Source organism: Gymnoscopelus braueri (genome assembly GCF_963280865.1).
Source record: "Gymnoscopelus braueri genome assembly, chromosome: 24".
NCBI lineage: Eukaryota > Metazoa > Chordata > Actinopteri > Myctophiformes > Myctophidae > Gymnoscopelus > Gymnoscopelus braueri.
The window spans coordinates 23,088,372-23,100,581 of record NC_137626.1 but is presented as its reverse complement, the minus strand read 5'-3'; the positions used below and the strand labels follow the sequence as shown (position 1 = coordinate 23,100,581).

The 12,210-nt window shown below is 42.8% G+C and overlaps 1 protein-coding gene across 2 annotated transcripts in view; it reads left to right on the top strand.

Moving 5' to 3' along the window:
* The window catches only part of zranb3 (zinc finger, RAN-binding domain containing 3), a 97,451-nt gene that overhangs the window by 84,599 nt on the left and 642 nt on the right, over positions 1-12,210 (top strand). For both annotated transcript variants that reach the window (XM_080422835.1, XM_080422836.1), the window contains 4 exons: positions 1,421-1,621; positions 3,239-3,431; positions 8,460-8,591; positions 11,690-12,210. The exon at positions 11,690-12,210 is cut by the window's right edge and continues 642 nt beyond it. In XM_080422835.1, coding sequence (XP_080278961.1) covers positions 1,421-1,621; positions 3,239-3,431; positions 8,460-8,591; positions 11,690-11,788 — 625 coding nt within the window. In that variant the 3' untranslated portion in view covers positions 11,789-12,210. The remainder of the gene's footprint in view (positions 1-1,420; positions 1,622-3,238; positions 3,432-8,459; positions 8,592-11,689) is intronic.

Below are 12,210 nucleotides of genomic sequence, written 5' to 3'. Positions count from 1 at the left end.
GATTGGCGCTTAACCGTTGGATTTAACGGCCCGTAGAACTACGGGCCCGGCGGTCAATGTGTTAAGGATGTGATTTAGATTGTGATATTAAAAAGTTTGAGAACCACTGGTTTAAATGGTTAAAGATTGAATAGCTTCAGATTTAGACAGAAGGCTGTGCGGGGCCGGTGGAGGCTTGCGGATGACCAAACACCCCCCTTCCCCCCTCCCCCACCACACCACAACATCAATAGATTATAACAACGTGCCGCTATACGGTTGTTTGTACACGTCAATTTGCCTCATTTGATTTACACAAATCACTATGCCAAGGACCACTGGGCCGCCGCTGTGCTGCGTCTGAGTGACGCTTGGCTCCTTCAGCATCCTGCAGAAACAGCAATACAAACGCTTCCAATGTGGATTCATCCAGCGAGGCATCGATTTGCCCCCGTTGGACGCGCTGAACTTATTGAAAGAGCGGTTGAGCGTGTGGTTTGTGTGCGTGTGTTAAAAGGCTGTGTCTGTGCTTGGTCACAGCTCCATGTTCCCTTTAACATTACCATCTTATCTTTAACCCATTAAGACCTGAAGCAATTCTTACATTTATTTTCTAAATCCTAACATATTTTTTTTTTTTTATCTGAAAAATATTTTTTCAGGATTTTTCAAAAATAGCAGATCTACAAGCTCATAGCGCGGCACTCGGTGCCGCGCTATGAGCTTGTATATCTGCTATTTTTGAATAGCCAAAGAAATCTAAAGTGACACAGATGCGTTCCAGGTATTAATGGGTTAACCCATTAAGACCTGGAACGCATCTGTGTCACTTTTTGATTTGAGCTAAAAAAAAAATGCATTATTTTACACTTTGGCTATTCAAAAATAGCAGATCTACAAGCTCATAGCGCGCTTGTAGATCTGCTATTTTTGAAAAGTCGTGAAAATGTGTGTAAATCTTTGAATATATATTGTTTAAAGCGAACATTTTTAACTCAAATCTTTGCTTCTGGGGGTCCCTGGAACTATATTTTGAGATGGGGGTCGGTGGCCAAATACTTATAATTGTCCTTGACATTAAAAAGTTTGAGCACCACTGATATAGAAACATACGTTTTTTTCAGAATACTGTTGGGATCTAGACTAGAGGACATTTTTAGAATCGGCCTCAGGTCTTAATGGGTTAATTTCAAGGATTCCATTTGAAAACTCTCAAATCAGACCTGCAAGGGTCCATTTGGAACCCCCCCCCAAGGAACCCTGTGGGTCCCTGGACCCCTGAATACCTGCTATTTTTAGCCGAATGTTCCCCTATTATGACATTGCCCAGAAAGGTTACATTCTCTCCTTTTCCCATTCCCTCTCAATTCCTCCTCCCTCGCTCCTCTTTCTGTCCTTTCCCCACCCTCTCTTCCTCCTGTTTCTTCCCTCTACCCACCAGGCAGTGCAAGGAGGAGAAGTCCCCTAAAGCAGTGAGTAGTCCAACGCCAGAGGTACCGCCGTCATTGCCATCGTCGTCATCTCCACCAGAGTCGGGCTACCTGCAGGCCGTGGACAGCGAGGGCGCCCCGCTGTGTCTGTCCTGCCAGCAGCCGTGCTCCACAGAGGGCGGGCCCTGGGACACTCGCTTCTGCAGCCAGAGGTATGCGGTGGTGGACAAAGTACTCAACCCCTGATATACAGTGATGGTCAAAATCTTACTCGACTACAAGTGAAAGTTGCTCGGTCAAAGTTGTGCTTCGAGTACTTGACTTGCTTTAAAAAAATACGTAAGTATTCAAAAGTTACGAATTACAAAGTTACAAGTCCATTTTCTTTTTAACACATTACCCGCCCTGGACGCATAAAGTCGTTCTATTAAATAGTCCACTTGCCCGCCAAGACGCATAAAGTCGTTCTATTATTAAAAAAATGTTTTGGAAAATTCCACAAGGGGCACCCTAACACAGCTTTGGGATGATCCATCGTCACTCAGAGAACGTCACATCCATCCACCCTGACTATGGGATTTTTAGAAAAACACTCTTATCTCAGTTTCCTTTTTTGCATTGAAAACCACCAATTTTCAACGCGCCGTGGCCGATCGTGGGTGGAATGTTATTGTTCCAGCGTACACACAGATGCCTCCGCCTCCTAACAGTTTGTTGTGTACACAATGTGGCTTCCACAGCGTTTCAAAGATCGTCGGATTAAGGTAATTACGCTGGCAAGGGGATAACAAACAATGTTTAATACCTTGGCAGGAGATGCGTTAATAACAATGCATTGCTGTGTTAAAATGTAGACATTTGAAAAAAATATCAATAATAGTGAAATTAGCAGACCTACAAGCTAGATTGTCTATATCCGCTATTTGACATACTTACCGTGATCCCTAGGGGTCCCCAGGGTTACTACAAGTTTTTGAGTGATGGGAACCTTTTTTGTTTTGTTTTGTTTTTATCCCAAAAATGTAAATGCCTGAAAATACACATTTAACATGAATCCAATTTAATATAAGCAAAGTTACTTTCTAAATAATCAAACAAACAAAAAACCCATTTAATTTACACAACACTGATGATAGTGTTGTCAAACGAATCTATGAAGCCATCAAAGCTGCACTTGAAACAAAAACCTGTGGAATACTTCCCAGTTAATCTCAAATCTCTCAACTGATCTAAATATGGGGAGCTAGCTTTGAAAGCCTCTTATCAAGGCTTTCTGAATAAATACATTAGATAAAAAGTTGAATATGGAACACAGACAAAAGTTTAATATGCAACAGATGTTCTCTCTCAGCTCAGAATCAGAATCTATATTGTCACATCACAGGTTAACAGGTGTAAGGAAGTGGGTGAAATGTGTTATTGTGCGAGCTCCATCGCTTTTGCTTGTTTTCAGAAAGAGAAAATAAAAGAAGAGGGGTGAGTGGGGGGCAGGGTGAGCAAAAATCTAAGATATCTATATTCACACATACCAGAAACAGGCAGGTAAGGTTAACTTGGCCTGAAAACGTTGAAGACGCCTGACTTAGAGATTAATTCTGAAACTAACAAATTGAACCAGTCGTAAAGAACAGTGATATATAGTGGAGGATATTGTAGAGAATCTTCTGTGGACTTAACAGCTCAAATGAACCCACATCCCATGTTTCTCTCTCTCTCTCTCACACACACACACACACACACACACACACACACACACACACACACACACACACACACACACACACACACACACACCACACTCTCCCTAACACCCTCATCCCTTCTTGCAGATGCCAGGAAGAGTTCCAGTTGCGCACCAGCCAGCCGTACATGCGCGCCCGCGTGCTGGAGGCGGAGCAAGGTGTGTGTCAGCAATGCGGCCTCGAGGCCCACCAGCTGTACCAGAGGGTCCGTGACGCCCAACCTAGCCAGCGCAAGGACATGCTGGAGAACTCCTGGCTGGCCCAGATGCCGCTTAAACAGGTCAGTCGACCACACAGAGGCAACGTTTGCAGTGCTCTCCGTTATGCTTGCAATGCGTTATAATGCCCATGAAGGAGGGTTATAACATATCGGTAAGCACATCAGATGGCACTACATTGCCCAATTCGCTGTTGTAGACGACCTGTCATAATACACATTACGAAGTGCACACACATACACACAATACTCACAGTACTATACAACAGAGGCACACACACACACACACACACACACACACACACACACACACACACACACACACACACACACACACACACACACACACACACACACACACACACAGCACACAGTACACAGTACAACCCAAACACTCGCACACCACACACTCACATACAGTCACGCACAGACGTTGGTGTGAGCACTCAGAAGGCCAAAGGCTCTCAGTAAATGGATTGCGAGGCCCATTGATTTTTCCCCCAGTGCCGGTTCTCAGCCAGAGAGCCCTGTTTGATTTTGGTTCCACTGTTATCCAGTAACCCCCCCCCCTCTCCTCAGCACCCACTGCCAAGCAGCACCACCAGTGCCTGGCCAATCAATGGTGCTGGGCTTTGTAGCAGAGGGGAAATTCACACAACACACACACACACACACACACACACAACTCTCCTGATAAGACACACCGCAGGCAGGCAGAGTCCTGATCCTCCATGATTTGTTATTAGTTCATTCTGTGTGTGTTGGCGGGTATGGCTACTTGTGTGTGTGTGGCAATTGCTCCTGGTGGGTTGCTTGGAATGTTCATGGTGTGTGTGTGTGTGTGTGTGTGTCCTGTGTAACAGTGTGTGACTGTAGGCATGGTGGTTTGGTGTACTGTAGATGGATGGCAAGACAGTTAATTATCGAATATAAATGTGTGACCATTCAAGTCGGTGAATTGAAAAGTTTATCGCGAGGCTCTTTATGTGCGTAGTCTAGTTGTGAGTTTGCTTGTTCAGCGCACGGCCGCACGCTTTGTTTTTTGGCATTCAACACTGTCATACTGCAAGTGTATGAATTAAATTAAACTTTAGCAGTAACGCAGCAGTGAACTGTGTACAGTTTAGATTATTTGTCGGTGAATTAGTAGTGAGTTCCTACTACTGAGATGTATATGATCTGGTGGAGCGGCATGTCCGCTCGCAGACCCCGAGTCCAGCTGAGCTCCGCAGCTCAAACCATGCTGTGTTAGTTTTGGGGGCTGTGCAAGGCTAAGTTACATTTCGAACAGACTTCTGGGAATCACAGTTTTAACAGATTGCTGTAATAACCAGATATCTCTACAGTGTACCACTGGTGTCGCCAAAAAGACTACAAAAATGAGCATTATGCAGTACTATGACCTGACCAAACCTGAAAATAGAAGATTTACAGTACAAGCTCACAGTGCGTCTCAGCACGGCATGTTGTTAGCTTGTAGATCATCTATTTAATTTGATAAATATATTTTTAATTACAAATCATAATTTGTCTAGACTCATTTAGTAAAAAAAAAAAAAAAGATCATGAGAAATTATAATAACGGGAAAATCTATGTATCGTATCATCAGTTGAATCATTAAGTGTACTTGGATCTTGTGTGTGCGTGCGTTGCTGTGTGTGTGTGTGTGTGTGTGTGTGTGAAGTGAATAGCGATCTTTTAAGATCAAGTATCTCCGAAACTTAAGTGTTTGGTATTTTGAGGCACTGATATGCCGGTCGGTTTCCCGTCTAGGTGACATGACAACCCTGTGCGTGCGTGCGTGCGTGCGTGCGTGCGTGCGTGCGTGCGTGCGTGCGTGCGTGCGTGCGTGCGTGCGTGCGTGCGTGCGTGCGTGCGTGCGTGCGTGCGTGCGTGCGTGCGTGCGTGCGTGCGTGCGTGCGTGTGCATGATGAGGCTGTGTGAATGAGGCTGTTCTGTTCCTCTGCTGGGTTCCATTCCAGCTGGCTGCCTAATGACGGCATAGAGCTCTGCCCCTAAGAAAGGAAATGGATTTCAGCTCCTGAATTCTCCCCAGGGGGTCCCTCTCTCTCTCTCACACTCTCTCTCTCTCGTTTTTTTCCCTGCATCTGCCCTCTCTCTGTTATCCTTCTTTTGCCCAGTTAGCTAGCTTCTGTTTTCTTTTTCTGTCTCCCTCTCTTATTCTCTCAATCTGCAGTCAAGTCTTTAGCTGGCTTGCTCCTCTGGCTGTAGCTGCTGCACTATCTCACAGATACACACCAACACACTCAACATACCCTCGAGGTTGATTCATGTCCGTACAGTACCCGCACCGTACTGTATTGTCTGGACTCTGGGGACACCGTGCGGTACTTTTCATGGTATCAAACGTTCCAGCCCACACCTGAGCGAATGGATAACATGGCTCACGGCCATGCCCGATCCTTACAGGGGAATGCTTTATAGTTTTCAGTGTTTTTGGTGACGCACTTAGTCTCCATATCGGCTTCGTATGGAACCTCCGCCAACGCAGGACTCTCTTGAACCACCGCACAGCCTATATGTATATATATACACATATACAAAGGCGCCCGATCAGCCTTGAATCAGCCATTACACAATAGCCTCCGTTTTCTGTTGAATGGGTTAACTTCGACCTCTAAATCAATACTGTATACTGTAGGTCTAATGCCTTGCAGGTACACACCATGGTAATGTACAGTATATGCCTGCGATTCCCAACCTGTGGGCCAGGGACAAAGTAAACGCACTTCAGACGGCCCGCCCCCATGCCATGAGCCATGCTGCAAACATACTTAAATATATCTGTCCTGCATAATGCAGGCTTTGTCGAGGGTGTGTACTGTTGTACGTTCATTATTGATGGTGTTTATTTTTTTGTGTGATGTTTTACCCTGCTGTATCTACGCTACATCTCTCACCCTGTACTGTAACTGTATCTTAACTGCTGTGCTGCCTCCGGTGACTTCATTTCCCCCACGGGATCAATAAAAGTCTTATCTTTATCAAATCATTTAACTCATTATATAGGATAGGAACAGTGTGCAGATCTGAGATTTGGCTCTGTGACAAAGTAAAACTGATAGTTTTTGTTTTACCCTACTCAGCATATTATGTATTCTTTCTCTTGCTTCTTTGTCAGACACACATCTCAATATAATAAATCTTTAAATTTTGAACTAGACGCTGTTCCCTGAGAAACAGTGAATCTATTGGTGTTTTCTATGTGAAAAACGGAAGACGTCATCCATTCACAAACTCTTCGAAGATGGTGCGTTGTTGCTGCAGATGACGTCGCATCGAACATGACACAGACATTATAGCCTAAAATAAAATAAAAATAATCTCTTGTTTGTCCTAGGCTAATCTCACAAACAACCGGACCCAATCGCCACTACATTTCTTGTGCATACTGCCAGCAGCAGGGGGGGCCAGAACAATTGTTTTAATTGGGGGGCCCAGTAGAGAGGGGGGAAAGAAATTACATCATGACAAGGTCCCATGCAGATATCAATGAACCAGCCGTGTTATCGCTGTTTTGCTAATTATTCGGTCAGTTGGCTGAGGTTGGAAGACCCAAAACTATTTACACTGTGTATACAAAGATAAATACGCTTGAACGCTCTCTCTCTCTCTCTCTCTCTCTCTGTCTCTCACACACACGTCACACACTCTTCGTATCTCTCCCTTTTTCTGTATTTCTCTCTTTCTTTTTCTCTCTCTCTCTCTCTCTCTCTCTCTGCATGTGTGTATGTATGTATGAGAGAACATTAGTTTTACCGGTTTTCGAGATACGCAGGACCAGGGTTGCCAGATCTGCTTATTATAATTTCCCCGCAATATTTTATTTGAAAATAGCCGATCTACAAGCTCACAATGCGACGCGCTGTGAGCTTGTAGATCGGCTATTTTCAAATAGCTGATGTATATGTTAAAGTGCTCATGTGGCCCATAGTCGCTTCTTCTGGGCTGGTTTTCCTAGACCTGGTTGCTTGTTTCTCTCACAAAATCTGGCAACACTGTGCAGGACACACACACACACACTCACTCACTCAAACCCACCCAGAGATTTTGTGCATTTGTAGAAGGATTTAACTTTAATTTGATATATTTTTTTATTTTTTTAACCCATTGATACCTGGAACGCATCTGTGTCACTTTAGATGTCTTTGGCTATTCAAAAATAGCAGATATACAAGCTCATAGCGCGGCACCGAGTGCCGCGCTACGAGCTTGTAGATCTGCTATTTTTGAAAAATCTTGAATTTTTTTTTTTTTTTGATTTGTTTTCAAAAAACTGTTAGGATTTAGATTTTTTTTAAAGAATCGCCTCAGGTCTTAATGGGTTAATGGGGCTTTGAACGTACAGAAACATTGCCCACGTTTCAGAATCAAAAATGTATTGTCATATCACACAGGTCTACAGGTGTAAAAAAAAAGTGGGTGAGTTGTGTTTTTGTGCAAGCTCCATGTTTTTATCTCAATTGGAGTCGTATATGTCACAGACGACCGACGTCATACTGTGGATGACTGACGTCACATGCTGGTCTCACGAAGCCCCAGATCCACATTGGAGCCACGCCATTGGAGCCACGCCATTCTCACCGTGGATCCCGAGATCCCACATGATTCGATTTTTTATTTTATGTTCTCTGTCTTTTTTTTTATTTGATCTCGATCTAATAATCTTTTATTGTTCTACTGTTTAATGCATCAAATTTCTCATTTCGTACTTCATTATTCTATCGCGAACCGCTTCCCAACTTAATTAAAGTTTTATTTACTTTGCGTTCACCTGCTCGTCATAAATTGCATTTCACCATGGAGACCATCATCACAGCGAAGCTTCCCTTCAGTTCTGCTTTTTCATGTTTCTTTCATTTGTGTTCTCGGCCGTCAAAGTGTACTTCACAGAGCTTAGGTTTATTTGATTTCATTTTATTATTGTGAGACAGACGTGCACCCCCGCTGTGCAAATATTAGCTTAATTTGACTGGTGTGTGTCCCTTTCTCCCTGTGTGTGTCTAATGCGCATGTGTGTGTGTGTGTGTGTCTGTCTGTCTGTCTGTCTGCCTTTTCTGTCGGTCCAGCTGAATGAGATGATCCGTGCCCCAGTTGAAGGAGACTTTTGGCAGGTGGATCACATCCGTCCGGTCTACAGCGGAGGAGGACAGTGTTCGCTTGACAACCTGCAGACCCTGTGCACCGTCTGCCACAAAACTGTACGTTCACCCCCGCATCCTAACACTGATGAGGGCCATATGGTGGCTCATGTCTCTCTCATGTGTCTCCCTTAAACACTTTCTAACTGGCGTCGCTATTACTGTCCTTATAGGCAGAAATGTGTGCATTTTTTCTTCTTTTTTAATTCAAAATGTTCCATAATTTTTTTTTTAGATCTGCAAGCTCACAACCCCTCACATTGCGACGTGTTGTGAGCTTGTAGGTTGGCTATTTTTGCTATTCATCGTACGACAATGTATATGATTAAGCATATGGCAAAACTCCCTAAGATAACATAAGATATCTTTATGAAAAGGCTATTGCAAAAAGTCTGTCTTGTCCTTAAGTAAAGCAAAATGCCTTGTAATAATCTTAAAAAAACAAGACTGTTGGAATAACATAGAGTCAAGTTGCAGAGCTAGTTATACTGTATGTAACCAATTACGTTCCGAGGCTGACTTTGTTATCCCTGCAGGGAAGTTGTATTGGTCCAGAGATATGAAATCAGGACAAGTAAAAAAATATGTAGTAGAATACAATAGTGCAGGGATGTTCCTGAGAGCCCCCATGAGGACGTTCGGTGAACATGCACAACCAGACTCTTTTTTTTAAAGTTGGTTCAAAACTCATCTCCTTAACTTAAGTTATACATCTCAGCATCTCCCCACACATTTGACGACGGCCATATCTCTGAACTGTTTTCATATTGTTTTAAGTGCTCCTTGTGAATCCGTTCACTCGTACATTCAGAAAGACACATTTTCCATTGTTTCCAAAACTAAATAATATGAATATGAATTAATACAATAACAATCTAGTGAATGCAGGGAAAAGGAGAAAAAAGGGAACTCAACTCTCTCCAGGACCAGTGGCACGTCTGTTCCCCTTTTTACGTAAACCACATCAGCCCTAGTGTCCCTATTCTGGGGCAAACAATCAGCGAAAATAGCAGATATACAAGCTTGCAATGCATTGTGAGCTTGTTATAGATATGCTATTTTCATTTGGGGTAGAGGGAAAAAAGGAGGGGGCCTATCATAGACCCCTGGGGATGTCCTGTATATACTATATAGGGTTTAAGTGGTTAATTAATAATGATTTAAGTAAATGTTCCTTCACTGCCACATACCCGTGTATCGAGGGAACAAATGGGGGACAAATCCCATTGACTTCATCATCAGGTTGCTGATGGCAGAGTCTTCGGCAAAAAAATGTGCACTGCACACTCTTTTTTTGACACCTCCATCTTTATAAATAAAAACCAACCATTTGTCATGAACTTCGCCATCTTTACTTTGGGCAAACTGTGACATGATGTGCATCGCTTGTACAACTTGTCAGTGTGGGATCAGATTTCAGCTGTAAAGAGGGGGCAGTAGCAGGTGGAGGTATGAATCAAGAGGGATTTGTTTGTCACTCCCTCACACAGGTACAAGCTGCCAAGTGTTAGTGTGGCATGTCCACAAGACAGCAAGAAAAATAAGATTTGATAAAAACATAGAAATAAGTACAGCTAGGAGGGTTCATTTAGTGTGAGATTTATAGAATTTGCAGTAAGGTTAGGCCTGTCACAATTATTACATAATCGTCTAATCGCAATTATTTTAAATGATCGCAATTATTTTTGCATAATTGTCATAATCGTCGTAATCAATTTCATGTAAAAAAAAATCATATCTTTTCAAAAAATGACAAAAATAGTGGAAATAGCAGATCTAAACGCGTTGCGATGTGTTTTGAGCTTATAGATCGGCTATTTCCACTATTAATGTTTATTTTCAAGTATAACATAATTATGTGTTATTTGTCATATCTGCCCTGCGCAACTTTTGTTTACGAAAGCTAAAAGCCAAACAGAAATGTAATTTTTTGTATTCATAATGTTTCCATTAATTTTCAACTACGGAAACACAATTAAATCGTTAATCGCAATTATTTGAGTGATAATTAATCGTCAACTTAAATTTGTAATCGTGACAGCCCTAAGTAAGATATGTATACTGTAACTGTACATCAGCATTCGTGTATTTGGTTTATAGTCCGTTGCTTCTTTCGTGTAGAAACGGCATCATCATAGCTTGTCTTTATTTGCCAAAGAGAGAATAGGAAATAGACAAGGAAAATACCATAGAGTATAATAAGAATTAGAGAACGGACGGCCCGCCCCCATTTATTCACTTCAGTGAAGTCCTCACCCAGCGCATTATGCACCCGGAAGTATGCTCTACTTCTGCAACTGACACCAACGTTGGTGTCAATAGAGCAGACAGACGCACTAGGGTTTCAGAGGATAGTAGCGTTTTAAATGCGGAAGTCTTGCAACACCAGGTTTGACCACCAGGACAGCTTCAATAATCCTCTGTGGTCCAGGGGGCTTGTAAGATACCTTCATACATTTTACCACATCACGTATACTCTCTAGATCGGGGGTCTTCAACAGGGTTCTGGGACCCCTTGGGGGTCCTCAGAGTTTTTGTGTGATAGTCATTTTTTCCCCCCCAAAAAACATTTTAATGTCTGAAAATACATTAATATGAATCCAACATATTATTAGCAAAGATAACAAACAAACAAAAAACACAATTTACACAACACTGATGACAGTTCTGTGAAACAAATCTATGAATCCATCAAAGCTGCATCCCTTGGAGACACTTAAAAGAAAACCCAGTTGAATACTTCCAAGCTAGTCTCAAATCTCATAACTTTCAACAGACAGTGATGAGACAATCAGCTATATATGGTGAGCTAGCTTTAAAGAAAAAAGTTCAATATGCAACACAGTGAGTTTCACACAATAATGTAGTGGGAGCCCCTGCTTCCTTGGCCTGAACAGCGTTGAAGACCCCTGCTCTAGAAGCATATTAAAAAAAAGAGTGAAAAGTCACACATTTTGGCACTTTACAAACCAATGTACGGGGCAGCACATTCAAATAAGTGATGTCTGTTGCTGCGCTGCATTCCTCCCCAGGTACTTCCATCCAGACACGGTCAATATATTGATCCAAGCTGTTTCTTCTATTCGGCTCTTGACCACAGGATGTTTTTGTGTGTTTTTACTCACCCCTGTTACATCACACTGTGTTTGTCTTCGCAGAGAACGGCCAAGCAAGCCAAAGAACGAAGTCAGCTCAGGAAAGGTCAAGCCGCCTCCAAGTTCTCATCGGACATCACCAAGTTTTTCGTCAAGAAGTGAAACGGTTTCCTCGCGAAAGAAAGTCTGGTGTCACGCAGACTCCATTTACAACGGGGCGTTTCTTTACACACGCACACGCACACACACACACACACACACACACACACACACACACACACACACACACACACACACACACACACACACACACACACACAATAATAATAGATTATATGGAAGAAGGAAACATTTTCTTTCCCCGAGTTAAAAATGCAGGGTCACACATGATGTCAGGGCATCACAGGGCTATTTTATCAGTGTTCATGTGTGTTTCCTTAACACGAAGTAGGATACCCTGGAAAAGGGCAGTTTTTCCTACCCATTGCTAATGTTGAATTCACACAACCTTTGTTCCCCCGCAACCTGAATTTGTCTACTTTAAGCGTGTATCCATCTCCAACACTCCGATGGTTTGGCTGAGG